A 22,152-nucleotide genomic window follows, 5' to 3' on the forward strand; every position below is an offset into this window, starting at 1 on the left:
TATATATATATATATATATGTGTGTGTGTGTGTGTGTGTATATATATATATATATATATATATATATAATGAGAAACTGAGCTGTGTTTTAACTTCTGGTATTAAAATGTGACTCATGTTTATCAACTGTTATGTCAAACAAACATGATTTTGTAGTAAAGAGGTTACACCTTGCATAAGAATATATTTCAAAATATAACTGATATTCAAAATATAATAATAATATAAGATATAATATAATTAAACAGTATTCTGCTTTGGTCTCACGCAGTTATTGCAGTTTATCGTTAACTACAGTAGCTCTACAGGTACAACAGCAGGTCTTGTGGGAGAGCTGGTTGTCCTGGAGGAAACTCTCTGAGGGAAACGAGGAGGCTGGAGACTGAGGAGCAGATACAGCTGGATCAGTCTGAGGCTGCAGAAGAAGAATTTGTTTTCAGGCTGGGTTAGACGATGGAGCATCCAGCAGCAGCGAGAGGAGACGCCGGACTGCAGGACGTCCTGAGAGGACGGACTGACGGAACTCAGAGGACGAGGACGAGCTCCAACATGATCCGAGTGTTCATCAGCTCCACGTTCACAGGTTAGAGCACTTTCACATGTTATTCATGGTGTCTACATGCAATCATACCAAGAGCAAAATATGGTTGCTCACATTTCTCATGTCTGCATGACTGATAAGTTAAATTTGACCAAACTTGAGCACATTTTGTAAAATTTATGGATTTTTTTTAGTAAAACACTATATATAATATAATTATAATTACTATAATTGATGCTGAGATAACTTTGGGCAACTACTTTATCCCTTTTTTTTACCATTACATTTATTCTTTTTGAATATATGTCAAACATACCAAACGTCATCGAAAACAACAACAACCCCCACTTCTGACTTATTTAAAAATCCCCTCCAGACATGTTTTAAGATATATTTAAATTACTCTATTTTGAAAAATAATTTGTGTCTAATACGTTTTTCCACAAATAAGTCCACTTTCCTCAGTAAAATCCTTAAAATAACATCTCCTCTTCCTTCATGTAAGAATCTAGAATCTGTGAATCTGTAAATATTATCGATTTCTTAAGTTTTCCTGACTTGCACATAAATCATTCTGTACAGAGAAGATATATATATTTTGCAAAATCCATGTTCATGAATGCTGCTACAGTTTTTTAAATGCCTGTACCAATTCAACTATATTTTTACATTCTCTATTCTTATTTTTTTTAGTTTAAATACCTGTTGTACTTAACTTTTCACCAAGCCCGGGGAAACGCAATTTAATTTCTTCATAGGTATTATTTGAAACTGAAAGGTATAAATGTAACTGTGGTGAGATGACAATAAAGGTCCTTGAATCCTAATACATCCATGCTGTAGACTCTTAGCTTCGTTAGTTAACAGGCTAAATATTTTTTATTCCTTCAGATTACAGTTTTGGTTTCCCCCCTGATCCATGCTTTGTTGCGTGTTTACATTTTTTCTACTAATGTATTCTTCATATCACTGACTGTTTCTGCTGTCTGCTTCAGACATGAGCAGTGAGAGGAAAGTCCTGCTGGAGAAAGCTTACCCAGAAGTCCTTTCTTTCTGCCGCAGTCTGGGGTTGGTGTTTGAGGTCGGTTCAATATGTTCAACATGTTTCCTCTTTTAAGTTTAAATGTCTAAGTTTAATAAAGTAGGTGATTATATGATATATTATATAATGTGCAGATATGTACAATTTCGGTAAACATCTGCTCGTTGATCGATGAGGTCACTCCCTGTTCAGGTTGTGGATCTGCGTTGGGGGTTTCGCAACATCACGTCTGGAGATCACGAGTCCTGCGAGGTCTTCCTGCAGGAGATCGAGACCTGTAAGAGGATTTCAGCTGGTCCAGCTTTTATTGTGAGTGTTTTTCTTCCCCTAACTATAATTCTGTTTTTTCCACACAACAATATACAGGGAGATGTACAGATAATATCACAGGTGTCCTTTGAAAAGGTGGTGACAATAGTACAATTTTGAGGTACTTGTACTTTACTTGAGTATTTCCATGTGATGCTACTTTCTACATTTCAGAGGGAAATATTGTACTTTCTACTCCACTACATTTATTTGACAGCTTTAGTTACTTTTCAGATGAAGATTTGACACAATGGATAATATAACAAGCTTTTAAAATACAACACATTGTTAAAGATGAAACCAGTGGTTTCCAACCTTTTTGGCTTTTGACGTCTTACAAAAAGCAGTGTGTAGTCGGGGTCACATTTCACATGTCTATGAGTTGTTAACAGCTCCACCAAATAGTGATTTTTCCCTCTAAACTTCTCACATGCTTTCATTTCAATAAATGTTCAAATGATCCAATATTTCAGCAAAAATCAAAGATTAGAGAAAAAGTCCAAAAACTGAAAACAGATTTGTGTATCAGAACTTTGTTTTTTCTTCTTTCCTCTCCAATTAATCATCTCACGACCCCTCAGACTTATCTGCTGACCCTTTGGAGGGGCCCCACCCCTAGATTGGGAACCACTGGACTAAACTAGCTAACTGTATATAAAGTAGTGTAAACTAGCTCCACCTCCAGCAGCTACAACAGTAACATGCTGCTCTAACACTGATGCTTCACTATTAATAATCTAATGATGTCATATATAATAATATATCAGTCAGAGGGACCAAACCACTACTTTTACTGCAATACTTTAACTACATCAAGCTCATAATACTTATGTACTTTTACTGCAATACTTTAACTACATCAAGCTCATAATACTTATGTACTTTTACTGCAATACTTTAACTACATCAAGCTCATAATTTGTCACATCACCTCACATCACAATTATTCAAATAAAAATAATAATAATAATAAATTTCCTCCTCTGGGAAAAAATTGTCTTGTTATCATTCAAAGAAACTGTATTTCTAGAGTTTAGGATGTATTATATCTTTTTATTGGACATTTCTTTGAGTGGAAATTAAAAGTAGTAGCATGTAATTGTGAATAAAAGCCATGATTATCTTGAACTCCAGCTCGTTCTTCTTCTTCTGTCATTTTTTGATTTCCTTTATATTTCCTGGGCTCCAAAGGCTCTGCTGGGGAACCGATACGGCCACCGAGCTCTTCCTCGTCTTGTCTCTGAGAAACAGTTTGAAGTTCTTTTGTCCAAACTTTCCAAAAAACCTGAAGGCATCAAGCTGCTGCAACAGTGGTTCTTGAAGGACAACAATGCTGTCCCGCCCACCTATATCCTCCAGCCAATCACGGCTCACTTCCCTCACTACAGTGACCTCCGACCTGAGAGTGGGCCGCAGCACGACAAAGATGTCCTTTCCTGGCGTCTCACAGAGACTCAACTTTTGCAGCTCCTACGCTCTGCTGCCACGGATGCCGAGGCAGCTGGTGACATCACAGCTGAGCAGAAACAACTGTTCTACACATCGGGTCAGACAGCAGAGATGCTTCACACAGCTTGTTTCCTATTTTTTGTTTTCTCAAAGTGTACTTCAGTGTTTTCTTCTTCTCGTCCACAGTCACAGAGCGAGAGTTCCAGCAGGGTTTGTGGAAGGACGAAGGCGAACCATCAGCTCTGCTCTTCATCCGAGAGATTCCCCGCCAGAAAGTGAGGGAAGGTCCAAAACGTCTTGCCAGGTTCATGGACGTGACTGCTGATGGCCTGTTGGATGCAGAAGCTCAGGGCCTCCTCACTGCCCTCAAGTCCCGCCTCTACACTGCATCACAGAAGATCCTTAACCTGCACAGCGTGGAGCTCAGCAAGGGGGGCATCGACCCGAAGCGCAAAGAGCATGCTCAGTACCTGGACAGTGTCTGCGAGCAGTTCGCCTCACAGATGAAGGCCAGGATCGGAACAGCAGTTGATTCTCCAGTGGAGGGGAGACGGAGGAAGCTGTGGGGAAGCACTGAGGAAGAAAAAGAAGATCTCTCAGACTGGGTGGTTGATGAGGTTGGGCACCATGTCACCATGAGTGCCAAGCTGTGCAGAGGTCTACACGGGAGGGAGGGTCTTCTGGGTAAACTCTGCCTCGTCATGTGGGAGTCTACCAATGTCCGTCATGGCCCGCTGGTGGTACACGGTGCCGCCGGCATGGGCAAGACAGCTCTGCTGTGCAAACTGGCACAGGAGATGCAGACCGTCCTGGAGGCCGGGGCTGTGGTGGTGATCAGGCTGCTGTCCTCTTATCATCCTCAGAAACCAGATGTCGACCACCTCCTCCACAGCGTCTGCCTCCAGATCTGCCTGGCTTGTGGTTTGGCACCACCCACCCCGCTGTCCACCAGCACACACCTGGAGCTGGTCAGGTTCTTCCAGAATGTCCTAGAAGATGTTTCCCAGCAGGGGAACTCTCTGCTCATCATCCTTGACACCCTGGATCAGCTGTCTGACCAAAATCACGCACACAAACTCCGCTGGCTGCCTGTCAACATCCCGCCTAACGTCCACCTGGTGGTTTCCATGGACACCAACAGCGAGGCGTTCGCTAACATGCGGCTAAAGTTGGATACTTTGAAGAATTTTTTTGAAATGGAACGTTTGTCTCTTGATGAAGGGAAACAGATCATGGAGTCGTACCTGCGAGCATCGCAGCGAACTCTGACCCCTGAGCAGAGCGCTGCCGTACTGCAGAGCTTCGAACCAACCGGCTGTCCTCTTCACCTCAAACTGATTCTCTCTGCAGCCAAACGCTGGACCTCCTTCACCCTGCTGACTGAGCTACGCCTGGGTGCCAACACACAGGATATGATGTCACAGCTATTCCTGATGCTGGAGGAGAAACATGGGAGGGAGCTGGTGGGCAGGGCCTTGGGTTACATCACTTTGGCAAGGTGAGGGAACGCCATGGGAATACAGATCTCCAAAAATCCCTCAAAAGATGTTGATGTTGGTGATGATGCTAACACTGCAGTTGTTTAAGGGATGAGAAACAAAGCTACTGTAACTGTTAGATTCATAAAATACTACTTACTTTTTAAATGTTTTGTATTTGGATACAAATTGGAGGGAGCGGTGGTGGTCAAATCTAACAAAGGCTTTAAATGGCCGTTGGGTAAGCCACATTCCCCTTACTTATTGTTGCTGCACCTGTCAACCTTTCTGTTCTCACATTCAATTTACAGTAAAGATAACATGAAAGATTTACCATCAAAATTCCTTTAGTCCTTGTTTTCAGTCAGAGGTAAATAAAAGCAGCTTCTTGTTTCTATCTTCCACCTGTTGTTTTTGCCAAAATGATGACCGCTTGAGCTAAGACTACATCTACAATAACCCAAGCAAAAACTTCACGCCTCCAAATCAGCCACAGAAAACCAGCAAAGAAGAAACGGTATACTATTTTGGTTTCCGTGGCGGTTTCCTGATATTTAGTTTATTGCGAGCAGATTCCAACAGTTTGAGCAGAGAAAGGTGGTAGATAGTTATGTTTAACACTCAAGCAGTCAAAGTAGACAATAAAGAGAACAACACTCACATGCAGGCATCTGCTATTGTTGTTATCGTGTTTCCTCTGCTTCTTTTTCCAATGAAATGCTGCACTACTGCCACTATCTGTTCTGTTAGTAATATGACAGCGTTTCTACAAAGCTCTGTTTTCCTCATACACACTACAACGCTAAGCTGGTACTTTTTACATTTATGCACTCTGGAGGATGTTTTGGAAAAGCTCTGTTTTAATGGCGCAAAGGAGATGTGTTTACACATTTAGACAGCTTAGTGTGGACGTGGTGTAATTAACTTTGTGAATTTGCTGGAAATTTAATCTGTGGCTGACTTGTTTCATAATTATAATCATCATAAATATGCATGTGATGGCTACATACTACAGTACATTATATCATGCTAACAGACTGAGACTAAAGCTAACAGGTTCCACGCAGCTTTGTTTTTGTACTGCAGGGTCGAGCTAATTATCACTTTATTTATTTATGCTTCTCTGTTTGTATTTTCTCACTGTATGCTTCACTTTCACAAAAGAGGGCTTTGAAGATGAGGACAAAGAGTTTGACAAACATATTTCAGTTTCGGTCAGAGTTCCCAGAGTGTGAACTTCCCCACATCAGACACAGTAGCCAACGTTAGCGTATACTCTTTTTCAAATGTAACATGTAACCCCACAAAATGAGGTATTATTGTAAAAATGCTAACGTAAGTAGCTTATGTCAAAATGTTTTTGGTTTTGGAAATACAAAAAAAATTACAAAAAACCCCTCCAGTAAACAAAATTTTACAACAATTTTCTTTAAACTTTCATTTAAAGGTAATTTATCAAGCAAACCACATCAATGTGAGGATTTTCTGCATTTATAAAGTACAATTACAGTGTTGATTGCATGTGTTGTATTAAACAAATGGTTATAATAGTTTCATGATCAGAAGTGCATTGTGACTCCACAGGAAAGGCCTGCTGGAGGCTGAACTGCGTGATGTCATGTCCCTGGATGATGATGTCATCAGTGAGGTGTACAGGTACTCCCTCCCTCCGACGCCCTCATTGATCCGACTGCCCCCCCTCCTCTGGGCTCGGCTAAGACGGGACCTGGAGGACCTGCTGGAGGAGCGCTGGGTGGGTGGAGTCGCCACCATCACCTTCAACAACCGGTGAAGAAAACGGCAATAATCAATAAAACAATGAAATGTTAGATTAGTTCAAGTTAAAAGACAGGCTCACAATTTTGGTTGCACTTTTTTGGGCGCTCCAATCTAAAGTCTCGCCTAGGGTGCCAACATAGTCAGGGTGGCCCTACTTCCACCACAGCTCAACAGGGAAACACTGTCCGAGGAAACACAAAGAGGGAATTTGATGCTAAAAAGACTGTAAATGTGTCAGATATTCACTTGATATGACTAACTCAGACTGATGAAGCTGAATAGAAGCTTCACATCAACTTCTACCAACCAACTGTGGATTTTGGCCTCCATCACTTCCATTGAAAGCACATTTGAAGGATCTTTTAATATCCAGTATAAACAGGAGGAATGATTTAAAGCGAGGAAAACCTCTTTCACTGCTCATATGGACACCTGACTGCTGTTTATAGACACACTGGGAACACTGTGAACCTCCTTTAAATTATGTTTAACTGCCTCTAAGTTGTGTGTCTGTGTGTATTTTCAGGCGTCTGTGTGAGGTGGTTTCAACTCGGTATCTGACGTCAGAGCGGCGGGGACGAAGCTTCAAGATCCTGGCAGAGTACTTCCAGGGTCGCTGGTCGGGGAAACTGAAGCCGGCATCTCTGCCGGGTCTGTCGCTGCTCCTCTCAGATAGAAAGGTACCAAAAACTCAGTCAATTGAGTTCAGTATTCTTTTTTGGCTGAGATGTCAAAAACAGCACTTGGATTTCCACGTTGTCCATGGTGTATTCTGATTGGTTCTGGGGTGTCACAGGTTCCGCCCCAGCCGCTGTGGTTCGCTCCAGGATTGGCTAATGTCAGGAAACTGCAGGAGCTGCCCTATCACCTGCTGCATGCTGGTCTGTGGGACGAGCTGCGACAGGAGGTTATTGGTAAGATGTTGAAGTCCCGCCCACTCCCACACCTGAGGTGCATCTCAATTCCCTTTGATCGATCACTTTGATCGCTCCTCGCTCCTCATTTGAACCAGAAGTCTTTCTGGTCCGCCATCTCCGGAGCAAGGAGTGAGGAAGATCTCTGAAGAGCCATGAGTGAGGATACATGAGAGCAGCCTTCACTGAAGTCTTTTACCAGCCGACACGCCCCTTTATTGGATATCAGTTACTGATTGGACGCTGCAGCTGATCGACTGATCTTATACATCACAACATCACTGAGTAGAGACAGATTACAGATTAAACTCAAGCGTATCACTACCTATATTTTATTTGTTTCTTATTCACTATCTAGTTAAAAATCTATTTTAATTGTCAGTCTGATCAACAAAAGAACCATCAACAATTTTCTTCATTTATTAGAAAGATTTTTCTTTTCATGATCTATTATTTCCCTCATTAACTGTTTTTATGGAGTCAGGGAGAGTCTGGTTTGATACGAGTTACATTATTTCAATTTTCCCTGAAACATTTAACCTAACAAATAAATTCCAGTGTTCAAAAGATAAACTGATCGTATTCTGGGTGATTAAATAATGACTTCACAATCAGAATATCAATAAATACAGATGCAAATAATGAATAAATAAACTGAAATAAACTGCCAAACTGAGAAGAAGAAGTTATCATCGTGCACTGATGTGAATAATGAAAAACATATAAATATTAGCAAAAATGTTTCCCAACCACAAGGATGCTTGTGACAGATGCAAGGATTCACTTACACATGTTCACAATTATCTGAGTATTGGACTAAAATATTTGAAACTACAAAGTGTTTATGATGTTCCCTATTAACCTGGCCAGGGGTGTTGATTTCTTTTTGTAAATGTCAAAAGTTAAAAATAAAGTTTGGAAAAATAATGTAAAAATTAAATGCATTGAGCACAGAATAGATTTTTGTTTGCTCAAGACATCTGTCTGCATTCTTTTAATCTGTGCAGTCGCTGTCTTGTTTTCAGGCAGCGCTGAGTGGCTTTACTGTAAGAGCAGAGTGTGTGGGGTGTCCAGTGTGATCCACGACCTGGACCAGTGCTCCCAGTACATGGACTGCACAGAGACCAGACTGGTCCGAGACACTCTAGTCCTGATCAAACCCAGTCTGGACTTCCTGGACGGTCACATGGGTCAGTTACTCTATATTCATTTCCAAGTTCATTTCCTTTATAGTATGACCTTTTTATGAGGTTCAAAAATCCTCTGAAACAACATTTAGAAAACAAAAATACGAAAGCACATAGCATTCATTCAGTTTTCTTGTAGTTATGGGAAAGTATGTCATAATTTTGAGATATTTTCTTGTAATTAAGAGAAAGTAAGTCATAATTATGACATAAGGCCTCCAATTTTTTCATCGGTGAATGCAATGTGCTTCCATACAATAATGATTCCAACCAGAAAAAATAAAAATAAGAAAATTAATGAAAAAGGTGAATTAGAGTAAAAACATGTCTTTTCTTCCAGATATGTCTCTGTTCTACACCGAGCTGTTAGCCAGACTGTGCTCATTGGCCACGCCCTTCCCCTCTGTGATTGGTCGGCTGTGCAGCCAATGCGAGGAATGGTTGCTGACGTGTCCGGAGCCGATCCTCGTCCCTAAATGCAGTTTCCTGCAGCCGCCAGGAGGGGCGCTGCAGCACACACTACCCGGACTGCAGGGAGGTCAGAGAGGACATCATACTTGAATGAATGATGTTTTTTATATCAAAATCTGTCTTTAATTATGTTAATTATTAGAGCATAATTAACATCGACAACATATTTCACTGGTTATAATGACAACTGCATGGAAGAAAAGAAAAATTGCAATAGTTTGAGTTTTATAGGCAACTGAATATCTTATTGTAAAATTTACCACTAAATACTTACTGATGAAATTTATCTTCTTGTTGAATTTATAGCGCTTTACTCTGAAAACCAACTGTCTGAATTTATGTAGTTTGAATTCCATTTTGAGAAGGTAATTTTAGGTTGGGCAATTTCAAAGCTCCAATATTCAGAAAACTGCAATTAATGTCGTTTAGAGAATTCAAGCCAGGTAAAAAATAAAGTAAAAGTTCCTTTAACTGGACTGGTGAAATTGATATGGTATGCCATGTGAACGCAACTTCTGTGGTTCGAGTTCAGCATTTCATACATGTTTCTCTCTCCTCTCTCAATTGTCACCGTCCAATAAAGGCATGAAATGCGCAAAAGTATATTAAAAAAATATATTATTTTTATTATTATTCAATCTTGACTTCTGTAGATGATCCAGGTGCAGTAGAGTCGTAGAGGTCATACCTGTTGTGTGTTTTCAGGTGTTCTCTGTGTGGACGTCAGTCTGGAAGCGGAGCTGCTGGTTGCAGGTTCAGATGAAGGTGTGGTGGCGGTCTGGAGCCTCGCCGATAAGCAACTCATACACACTCTGCAGGGACACATGGGTCAGTCTGTGTTTATAATTATAACAATAACATCAACAACTATGATAACAACAATAACAATAAAAGAACAACAACAACAACAATAATGATGATGATGATGATTATTATTATATGATATAAAATAAGAACCACACTATCAATAACAGTTTTTTTGTGAAATGTTCTATAGCTGCAGTTTTGTCCATCAAGGTGATTAAGAGCTCCGCCCACTGCCTCTCATTGGCTGCTGATGGCTCTCTGATGAAGTGGAGCCTGATGAGCGGCCAACAGCTGCTCTACATACCGGAGGCGGTGCCTGTTGACCCCGTCCCTTCATCAGTACACCTCCACCTGTCTGATCACCTGCTGTTTGTTTACAGCGGGACACAGGTAAGGCCACACCTCCACCTGTCTGTCCCATAGACTGTAAAAAATAAATGGACGTAGCCACCATGACGTCACCCACTGGTTTGTGGACTCCCATTTTGAAGCCTTGAGTTTGGCATTTTCACCCTCACCATCTTGGTTTTTTGGAGCCAGAAGTGACCATATTTGGACGAGAGCGTGGAGCTGACCCTAACACTAGCTGCTAGCTGCTAGCTGGCTTGGTTAGCAAGGTGCATCCTTAATTCACATTAACTTTGAATGCTAATGCTAATAAATGCTAATTTTGGCTAGTGAAAAATAGGCTTAAAACATAATGTACTCACCGAAAAAACTGAACAACCGACTCCTTGACTTTCATGAACTGAAAACACACTGAAATAGTGACAGCTATGCTTATGCTCCAATTCTAATCTAATGCAACGTTGTCACCGTGGTTGTGACTTGTCAATCACAATGTAGCCACGCCCCAAAGCATATCCTGCTTTATTGTCTATTTTACTCTAAAAGGGACCATAATTTACAAAATGAACATAATGCTGCATTGAAGAAGACTTGAAACTAGCAATTTAGACCATAAACTCATTAGGAAAATTTTTACTGAGGTAATAAATAAAGTGAGAAGTAGAGTCATTTTCTCAATGACTTCCATACAATCTGACTTCTTTTTGTAATCAGTGAAGTCGCCCCCTGCTGGCCATTAAAAAGAATACAAGTTTAAGGCACATCTGCTCTGGCTTCACTTTTCAGACCAGGAGCTAACCGTTTAATGGCACTAAAATGCCCGACATGACAGTAAAGACTGTCCAGTTAGTGGTCTAAAAGAGGTCTGGTGTTGTGTTGAAGTCTGTTCCCCTCAAATAATGTACCCCTCCTGTTAAAATTGTGTTTACGTACCAATAGAACAAACTTTTGGTACAGAAAACCAGTCCGGACCAGCAGCCTGTGGACTACTGGCATGGAATCTTGTTCTGTGTCAATAGTCAGTAAATTATTGCACCTGTTCCATAGCCGGAGCCTAATAATACAGCTTGTTTATATGGCACTTATCAAAACCACAAATTACAAAGTGCATTACAACTGTACAATAATAATAAAAATTAAATACATATGCTTTTTTGTTATAACAACTTTATCTTATGTCACAAATATTGGGTGTGCTTGTTTATGTTGTTTGTTTGTATCCAGGACTTGTTTTCATGTATTTATATTCAGTCTTCATGTGAGTCTTTCTGATACTCAAACCCTCACTAATGAAACACTTCATCACTTTTTAAAAAATCTGTCCAATGACTTTTCAAACTCTCTCACCCAAAATTAACCCTAAATCTGTTACAGAACCAGGCTATTTTGGTATATGGTACTGTATATAGGTATACTGTATGTTTACTGTTAATTTTATTGGTTAGTCTTGTTTCGTTTTCTTACTTATATATTTTTATTTTTTTCTTAACATGTTCAAATTAAAATCTATTCTATACTATTTTAGTCACTCAGTGTATAAAGTTCAGGTAATTTCACTGAACCGGTTTGTTTTGTTTTTCTACCTTTTGTGGTTCCAGGTGAAGGTTTGGCAGTTGGCCGGAGCTCAGCTGCTCCTCAGCAGCAGCAGCAGCAGTGATGAAGGCTCGGTGGTTCTGGGAGTTCTGGAGGATTCTGTGGTTTCTCTGTCCGACTCCGGTCTGGTCAGATTATCTCGTCCTGTTAACAAGACTCAGACTCTGGAGATTCAGCTGGAAAACTCACTGAGACGTCTGACCCTTATGAGCTCTGTTACATTACCAAAACATAGAAAAGTGTTTGTGGTTTCTAAAGAAGGCTTCCTCTATCAGGTAGGTTTTATTCATTTATCCAGCAGTTTAGATTTCTAATCAACTTTACAGGGTGTCTCTAGATTTCTGCAGAAACAGAATAATAAACCTGCAATGCAACGCGTTCTTTTAACTTAAAAATAATCTAATTTGTGTTTATTTTTGTCCAAATAAGTTTGGAAACTTTTTAACGTCCACACAAATCAATAATGAATAAAAACGTTTTTTCCATCTGATAAACAACAGCTCCCACAATAGTTTTAAAATTTTGATTATTGCATGTTAATTTTGAATCAGTTTGTCAGTCAACATGTCAGTCATGCTGAGCAACAGAGCTGGGAAGGATGGAGTTATATACAGTATATCACTTTATATGTGTAAATTAAATATGAAGTAAATATATGTAATCACATTTAAATTAAGTGTTTGTGTGCACATTAACATTTTAATACAGTTTTATTTGATGTTTAATGTTCTGCCAAAATTAAAATTGAAATGAAAACTCCAATGACAAATAATTTTCAATGTACCATAATCATTCTGAAATATAACTGTTTAAGTCTCAAAATTACTGTAATGTACAATGTTAAATGGAAATTAAAATTGCAAACTGGACTTTCTGCATTTACGTCAAATTTATGTCCTATTTTTGCTCACTTCTAGTATTCTAATATCATATGTATTACATAAAAATGAAGGTTGGATTTTAAAAATTTTAAAAGTTTAATTTTGTCATAAACCTAAAGTGCACACAAGTGGAAAAAAACATTTAAATTTTGATAAAATTATCTAAGAAAAAAATTGTCCTTCCTGTTTGCAGATTTCCAGGACGGGGAGACACACAGTGGACGAGTTTCCTCTGGTTCCTTCTTTGCTTTCAGTGACTGAAGATGAAAAAATACTGTTAGCAGGTACGACTTCAGCTAATGAACATCTTAAACTGATTTGATATCTTTCAAAACTGTTTCCTATTATTGCTCTTGCCTTTCAAATAAAGAAGTTAAAAAAAGATACTTAAGAGTGAAATTTCTTTGTGTCCATTGACTGACGCTGGATGGTGATGGTGTGACCTCTGGGTCACTGTGTTTGTTTTACAGCTGATCTGTGTGTTCATCCTCTGCAGGCAGCGAGCGGACTCTAAGCCTCTTTAACATCAACAGAGACTCTGTGGACGGATTCCTGAACCTCCAACATGACGACAGCGTTTTGTCCGCCTGCGTCTCCTCCGACTGCCGGCTGCTCGCCTCTGGAGCCGCTGACCAACTCATACGAGTACGAGATAACATACGAGATTCAAATACTGCTCACTGCAGACTCTGACACAGATAGTGTTTAAATCTAAATTATTTCAAACCACATTTGATTCTGTGTTTTCCTCACACATTTTAAAATGTAAGAACTTTACTGTCAGTAAACACATCTGTCAAAATATTGTACGGAAAGAAAAAGTTTCAGCTTAATGAATCTTATCACAAACAACTTTTTTAAAAAAGCTGAGTTGATTGAACAGCTCTGACATCTCTCTGACAGAACCCAAATATTATATCTTCTCAGCAGCAGTATTTGTGTTCCTGATATTTTTGCATGACTCCTGTTTGACAGATCTGGTCCGTGACCACCGGCGCGTTGTTGGACACTCTGTGTGGTTCAGATGCTCCTGTCACCTCTCTGGTTTTGTATGACGGCTTTGTGGTTTCAGCCTCCACGGCCGCTTCCTGTATCCAGCTGTGGAGTCTGAAATACGACACCCGACACAAACCCACCGCCCACATCCCTGCAGGCTCCGCCCACGTCGCCATCACCAAGGATGCAGACAGAGTTTTCTACGTCCGACAGCAGAGCCAGCATGAGGTCATCAGCTGGAACAACCACAAAGGTCGGTCCTGGAGCCGAGCAGAGTAACTACAGGAGAGCTGCAACGATAAGTCAATTAATTAATCAGTAGATCAACAGGAAATTAATCTGCAACTATTTTGATAGTAGACTAATTACTTCAGTTTTTTTTTCTAAATCTTTAGCTTTTTGACCTCTGGTTGGACAAAACAAGCAAATTTAAAAATATCACTGTTGTTTCCTTTTTCCTGTCGGATGTACAGTTTTACAGGGTTTAGTTTCATGGCTAAATCTCTGTTAAGCCAAAATTAAACTGTTTCAATGAAGAACAATTTGTCCAGTTTATTAGGTACAGCTAGCTAACACTAATGCAGTTTAATCCAACCACCCTGAAATAAATCCTTTCTTCCCGACTAACTAAAAGCAAACCTCATTTGGGAACATTTGGGAATTTTTTTGCTCGGTCTATGGCATCATTTTGGCTGGTAGGTGATATTTGTCCATCTTCCAGCTGAATGCACTGCGATGATGTCAGTGACCTCGACACCAAATGCGACAATTGGTCCAAATCACAAGCGGTCTGTTGATTTGGATATTTCATGCGAAAAATTGTGGTAATTTAGCAAAATTGCGGGCTCTCACAAATATTGCAGAGATTTCTTGAATTTGCATTAATTATTGCGATCGCAAAATTGCACCTTCCTCGAGGGAGTGATTAACTGCAAGTCTACCTTCTTCTCTTGATGTCCCTGCAGGTTCTCTATCAGACCGTTTGGCAGTATCTGCACAGGTGTGCTGTTTGGAGTTAGCTCAGCACAAACGTCTGCTGATTTGCGGCCTGAACACCGGCACCGTCCTCATCTACCCGTTGGACCTGCCTGAGGAGACGCTCTGCATCCCCCCTCCAGAGAGCTTCTCCAGGGTGCTCTGCCTGGCTGTCAGCTCCCAGGAGAAGCACATGTCGGTGGCCTACGAGGACTCTGTGTGTCTGTTTGAGATAACCACCAGAGACAGCTTCCCCACGGTGGAGGGGCCCCTGGAGAGGGTCTCCCTGTCCCTCCTCCACGCCCCACTGTCCTCCATGGCGCTGCTGTCTGACCGCAGGGTGCTGTACGGGACGAGCTGTGGGGAGGCGATGCTCTATGACTTTGGCAGCGGCAGTAGCTCCAAACTGGAGTCCCACCACAGTAAAGTGACCTGCGTGACGGCCAGTAACTGGGGGACGCACGCCTTGGTGGGCTCCGAGGATGCCGTGCAGAGGCTGTGGGCCCTCAACCCGCTAATACTGGACCACACCATGGAGTACAAGGTCAGAGGAAATGTGTCTTTACTTCTGAGTTACCATATATCTGCAGCCTTACAGCAATACACCCCCAGAGAGCGATTCTAGCAATTATTTTTAGAACAGCTAAAACTGGTTTAACTTTGAACCAACAATCCTGACAACAACACAAAGAAGACACAAACAAAAAGTAAGCAATTATGTCACCATTATTTTTTAGTTGTGGGTATACTATGGTGATGTGTTGTCATCATGAAATGTACATCAATACACCAAGTCTTCAGTCTGAGTTTATCTGCTGTGGTTTTGTTGATGTTCAGGGTTTTTTCTTCGAGGGTGTCCTCTCTGCTGCCTTCTCTGACAGCGACCAGTTTGTCTTCACAGGATCTCAGGACAGAACTGTAAAAGTCTGGGATGTCACCACAGGTACGTATAATTTCTGAAAAACATGATTTACTCCAACAGAGAAAGGTTACTGAGAAACTGCTTACTTGACTTGAATGGAAGAGACCGTTTTTTAGTTTGGAGCCTCCTGATGTACTTTTCTACTTTATGAATTACTAAAACATTTCCTATCATCCGATGAGTTCATATAGAGTTGTGAGGAGTTATTTCAGGCACTCCTGGTTCCAGAAATAATGGTTACTGACAGCTGGACTCTTTTGAATGAACATAAAACTCTCCTGGTTGAATCATCAGAAGACAACATGAACAACTGTGTTACAAAAGTACAGAGATCTGGAGAGAGCTCGGAGTAGAGCTTTGAAAGGAGCCAGCTGAGGTGGTTTGGGCACTTGGTTAGGATGCCTCAAGGACGCCTCCCTCTGGAGATGTTAAAGTCCAACTGGTAGGAGACCCTGGGGCAGACCCAGAACACGCTGGAGGGATTACATGTATCTTCTGACCTGGGAACACCTTGGGATCCCCCAGGAGGAGCTGGAGGGCCTTCCAGGATGAAGGATGTCTGGGTTTCCTTACTCAGTCTGACGCCAACGCGACCGTCCCAGATGAGCAGCGGAAAATAGATGGATGGATATGACAAATTAATTAACTGTTAGCTTCTGTGTCGAATGAAAATGACGTCAATGTTATGGAGACGTCACTCATAAACAAAACTCGGCAGACATGAAGACCATGTCAGATTGAATACTGAAACAAAATGAAAATGAGTGTGAACGCTGAGTAAAAGTGTTAAAGCTTCAGTTTCTTGTGTTTCTTCTCTAGGAAACCTTCTTTACGTCCAGTATGTCTACTCACCCGTTGTCAGAATGGTGACCTACAGGAATGGCTTTGTGGCGTTATTGCAGCAGGGCTCCGTCATCAGAGCGGTGTTTCGCTGTCCAGACCACATCAGTCCGGACTTCAACCCTCTGAGGAACGTCAAGGCCCAGTATCGGGTCACCTCCAGGGAGAAGAACCAAGGCAGCCAGCAAGCCTCCACGTCAGACCTCCAGGACTTTAACCCGGCCCAGTTCAACCTGAACCTCATGAGCATGCTCAAAGCCAAACCCTCCTCCACCTGTCTCATACTGTAAAGTTCTCAGGTGATTTCTAAGAAGATAAAAACATTATTTTCACATTATTTTATTGTCACCAGGGTTCATGTACATGTTAACTAAACAAACACTACATGTTAATATACATACGCAACATTCAGTTTGAACAGTTTTTCAGTTTAAAGTCATGAATATACAACCAACTTTATTATATTTTATTATATTCATATAAAGTACACATATAACTCTCCTGTAGTTCCTGATGCTTTCATGTAAATGTTTACTGGGCTACACTGTTATATGGAAGCTATATTACAATTACAGCAACAAAATAAGACATCAAATAAATGTAAAATCCAAACATATTTAAATAAACAAGTCACCCATGTAATAATGAACACAGAGGTAGAAAAAAAAAAAAAAGTCACTTATTAAATGAGAAAATGTTAAGCTGCATCCTTTTTTTATTTTCAGGTCTATGTTTAGCTTTCACCACCAGATGTCACAATTTCATTATTTAACGAGGGTCTTCCTCATGTATTGCTGCCAAGTTCATTGTTCCATGTGGTGGTTTGTTATTTGACGTGTGGTACATTGGCCTGTCAATCAAACCTGCCTTCAAAGTCCCTCCCTGTTCTTCTTAATATATCCGCAGTCCTGCAAGATGACAGTCATGTGACCAGCGAACACAGCCCAAAGACGTCAGCAAGATTTTACATTTTTATGCTTTGGTTTGTTATTTGAAGTTAAAGAGAAAAAACTCATTACAACAAGTATCAGCTCTTCTGCTGAACACACTTCACTACATTTTACTGACCATGTTGACTTTTACTGCAGTTTTCAAAGCTGCTGTTTGACTTGAACTCAGTCTTTTTACATTACAGCAGAGTCTTTTTATGGTAATCAGATGTGGTGTTTCCTCTGCATTCTTTATCTCCTCATCAGTTTCATGCAGTTTCTGGCAGAAACCAATCTGAGCTGCTTCATCATGTGACCGCTATGGTAAGTGATGGCCGTTTATCCAACGCCTGTTATTTGTACTGGGGATGGGGAGGCATCTAGAAAGGATGGATCAACAAAACAAAACTTGATGCTCACATGGATTTTGGATTGCCATGACAGCTCATCTGACCTGTAAGGATCAGAGCTATTGATATGTTGATTGACAGTGAGATGGACCAATCGATGGCCGTAGCAACCTCACTTGAACAGCTGGCAGTGACAGGGTTAATGTCAATCAAATGAAGGACAGGAAAGAGATTCAGAACAGCTGAGATTATATTGCTGTTACTGTGGCAACATTGCACAATTGCAGTAGTTATTGCGACATACAGCAGTGAGTGCTGCAGAGCTGTTTGTGTGTTTTTTTGTTTTTTTTAAATTGTATTTATTGTTTTTTTTTATAAGTCATCATATCATAAGTAACATAAGTAATTAACATGAAAACACATATGACACAGGACAGTACAAACAGGAGAAGCAATAGAACCGGACAATAAGTCAAACAAAACAACAAGAAGAAAAAATAATAAAAATAACAAATGTTGGCTTAGTACTAGATGCGTGTGTGTGTGTGTGCCACAGTGTTGCTGGGGGGCGTCTCTGGTTGGTCCCAATAGGATGGGTTGGGACAGCTGGGCTAGGGCAGATTTAAATTTTTTATTTATTTATTTATGTTATACTCTCCTTTTTCTCTTCCTCCCCTGTCCTTGCTCTCTCCTGCTTTAGGCCTCCAGGCCCGTAGGAGGTTTTCTGGCCTGTTGCAGGTCAGATCCCCTTTAGAACAGCCCCCACCCCTACAGGAGGGGTCTGTTCATTTGGTTCTGAGGAGCAACTTTCTATCTGAAGGGGTATTAAACAGCGATCAGGCCCTCAAGACACCAAGCTGGCTGTCTTTCCTGGGGTGTTTTCACCATGGATGTATAAAGAGAACTGGATACAGCGTCGGCGGCGGGGCCCCGTTCATATTATGAAAGTTGCTCAGTGGCGCATGAAGCCAAAAAAATTGACTTCCCGGTATGAAAGTACCCGGATCTTCCGCATTGTGCGGCCCATAGAGCATGCGCACTAGTGACTTTCGCTGGCTGAGTCGGCTACTTCCGGTTTAGCCCTCCGGCTAACTTGAATGTGGATAAAACAATTCAATCATGCGGCTCTTCGAGGCTTTTGAAATGTGATCGGACCGAACGGATTTAATTCTGATAGTGAGACGAGTCATTTCGCGGGGTTGTGACGCTCAGAAAAATGTATCCGATGATTTACAGACGTCTCTTTCACAATATAAGTCTTTGGGAAAAAGTCTTTTTGGGCCAGTGTGCATCACGTGACGTTGAAATTACACGGTTAGGCCGCTATGTCAAATTTGCTTCAAAGCCTGGCGCTCTTCCTGTATCCAGTTCTCTCATCCATGGTTTTCACCCTGTGATGAGGGAAACTTAGTTCCAGGAAGAGAGTTAACTTAAACTCAGGGTCAGTTGCCATGGTAACTTACTCTGTGAACCTAACCTGTTCTCTGTTTCCACCCTCTTTCATTTCCTCCTTCATTCAGTCCATACAAGCTTGAATCAAAGCGCATTCATTAGCGGAGGTTTATTGTCTGTCAGAATCCAAATTCTGGTTGGATATCGATTTGTTACTCAGGACTCTCTAAAGTGAATTCACCCTCAGCTCAGAATAAAACCTCTGCTTGCCCTTTTGCTATAACACTGTGACTCTGTGCACACTATAATATTGGAAATTATATGGTAATATTATTGAGTAAGCAGGATTGTGGTGCAGCTGCTGAATGTAGTTTGAAAGTGAGTTTTTTAAATAGGGTGAATAGTCTTAATGTGTTTTAATAACAATTCAGTGACAATGTTTAAATTTACTACATTTGTTGAAGCAGCTGAGATAAAGTTCTGAATGCTGTTGAGCCAAGATACAAATAGATGTCTTAACATTTATAATCTACTATATTTTAACCTTGACGCCTTTTCAAGTGCAAATCACCAAACACATTATTACTGGATCAGACTGTGAGCTACAGTCATGTTTCTATGTCTTTGATCTATATGTGTTTTAAATCATTATATTTTTCATCTTCAGTTGCTGCCTCCTGTGTTCTGGTTCCATCAGATTAAAGTTGAACTAATATATTTAAAATGTAATGCCTACATGAATCATGAAGTTTTGAGAAGGTTGAAAAAGATCAGGACACAATTTCATTTCACAGACTCTTTAGCACTCCTCCTGTTGATTCAGCCAATACTTTTATTCCTTCTGTGCAAATATTTTCATTAAAAACCAAACCGAGATATAAGGGGTATTAGAGGTATAAGAACTAGTGTACTTTTGAGGCATTCATCCAAACTAAAATATATGGTTGCTCTGTTGAGAGCTGGGACCTTGGAAATTCCGACTTCCCAGTTCAAATGGAACACACTATTAGTTTGTGCATATAATTATTAAGTTGTGTACATTGAATTTTATAGCATATGTTATTTTTATTCTAATTTTAACATCTGGCCAGGGACAACAGATGGAAATGATGCTTTCATTCTGACTCTGCTCTTTCTGTCAACTAAAGTGCTTTGAGAAACTTATAATGTAGTACCAAGTCAAGAGGTTCAGTGGCGTCTGGCCTACACAGAACTACTCTCTCGAGACTGAAAACATGATGCTGTTATTAGTCTTTGGAGCCGTTTCTAAACAAACTAACATGACCAAACTCTTCATGATGAAGGAACATGTCACCCAGTGCAGCGGTGTGGCTCACTGACGTGTTTTTTTTATAGTTTCTGGACAACAATGGAGGAATAAGATATATCAGGCTTTGATACACACACAATACTTGTTAGTAGATCAGTTCATTGTTGGTTTGGCTTTACAGAAGAAAAATATAAATATATCGCCAGCCTTATCCTTTAATGGATAATCTAACATCTGACCATGAGACAGTTGAAAATGAACCTTTTGGCTAACACTGGTACATTTACAGTGATGTTGATTAATGTGCATTGTCCTTATAAAAATAAAAAATATATATGTATTTGGTGTTGTAAACGGTCCCTCTGTTTGTTAGAAGCTCTGTTTTAAAACCAAAGTGGATAGATGAAACATATAAAAATGTCTGTTGCGCTTCATTATTATTAAATTCAAGACCTTTGTCAGGATCCTGTAGGAATGATGACCCCGTTTTTCCAGTGAGCTGATTGGTCGGTACTCTGGGCTGTTGGCAGGTTTTGATCTGATCCTCTAATGTTCACATTTTTTTCCACTTCTGAAACCAAACCTACACCCTTGGGTACATCCCAATTTGATCTTTCCTCTCTCCTCACTTGACCTGAAAATCAATCCAGTCTGTCCTCATGAAGGCTGTTACAGATCTATTAAAGCTGACTGACAGCTGGATCAGAACGACAGCGCTTCAGTTTATCTGTAAACATCTTTCCTCTCACCTTCTCACATCTTGTCCTGCACCTCTCCTCATGTCTTCAGTAGGAGGCACTAAGATGCCAGGGAGGGAAACATGGAGACATTTAAGGAAACTGAGATGTAACCAACACAGGTCCTCATCAGAATAGAAGTGCAAATGTGTGTGTGTTTCCTGATTTGGACTCTAGTTAATCTCCTTATATAAGCACTGGTTTTCAGAAGTGGTTTCACCTTCCACTCCTGCCTGTAATCCATCCTGCTCCTCCTGACATTATGTTTTAATCCACAAACGATGCCATCACTCTTTGCTTTTCAGCCAGAAAAAAAATCAATAAAGTCTTTTCTTAACTGAGATTACTTAAGCATCATATTAGCTTCATCTGAACTTTGTTAACATGTCTCTGTGTTTAACATTAGTCACTGTGGCCAGATAACATCTGACGTCTCTCTCTCCTCTCCTCGTGATGTGACGGAAGCAGAGAGAGAGAGAGAGAGGATGTTTGGCTGTTAAACTGATGATCTTCGGCTTGTTGTTGTTATTTTCTTTGACGTTTAGTTTTGCTGCTGTCATGCTGTGATTGAGTCTGTTTTGTTGTGGATGTAAACATGATGAAGCTTCTTCACAGCAGCCTGAACAGTCCATGCCTGCAGCTGTGTGCAGTGCAAGACAGAAAAAAACATAAAAGAGAAAAGAGAGGAAAAAAAGCGAGGATTGAAGTTGGTTTGCATCAATAATGATGTATTTTTGGACTTTAATTTAAATGCATTATGTGCACTTTCAGCATCATGGACAGCTCAACATATAAATAATCCAAAGAATTTCCTTAGTAAAAAACTGAAATAAGACACACAGAGCGGAGCAGAGGAGACACAGACAGTGGAGGAGAATATTGTAGCGTCCCAGAGGTTCCCCGCTTCCATACCTCCCAGCATGCATTAAGAGACTGTTAACG

The 22,152-nt window shown here is 40.6% G+C and overlaps 1 protein-coding gene across 1 annotated transcript; it reads left to right on the forward strand.

The window, feature by feature from the left end:
• Nucleotides 1–363: 363 nt before the first annotated feature.
• On the forward strand, nucleotides 364–17,479 carry nwd1 (NACHT and WD repeat domain containing 1). The gene is given in 19 exon segments (XM_067596044.1): nucleotides 364–583; nucleotides 1,537–1,622; nucleotides 1,776–1,892; nucleotides 3,084–3,467; nucleotides 3,470–4,839; nucleotides 6,404–6,607; nucleotides 7,125–7,278; nucleotides 7,395–7,512; nucleotides 8,538–8,702; nucleotides 9,040–9,237; nucleotides 9,876–9,998; nucleotides 10,168–10,367; nucleotides 11,924–12,193; nucleotides 12,993–13,083; nucleotides 13,296–13,444; nucleotides 13,775–14,048; nucleotides 14,761–15,314; nucleotides 15,608–15,713; nucleotides 16,512–17,479. Coding segments are annotated over 19 exon segments (5,004 nt in total). The 5' UTR covers nucleotides 364–453; the 3' UTR covers nucleotides 16,823–17,479.
• Nucleotides 17,480–22,152: the final 4,673 nt, after the last annotated feature.

This window comes from Thunnus thynnus, chromosome 8, assembly GCF_963924715.1.
Source record: "Thunnus thynnus chromosome 8, fThuThy2.1, whole genome shotgun sequence".
In the NCBI taxonomy this organism is placed as follows: Eukaryota; Metazoa; Chordata; class Actinopteri; order Scombriformes; family Scombridae; genus Thunnus; species Thunnus thynnus.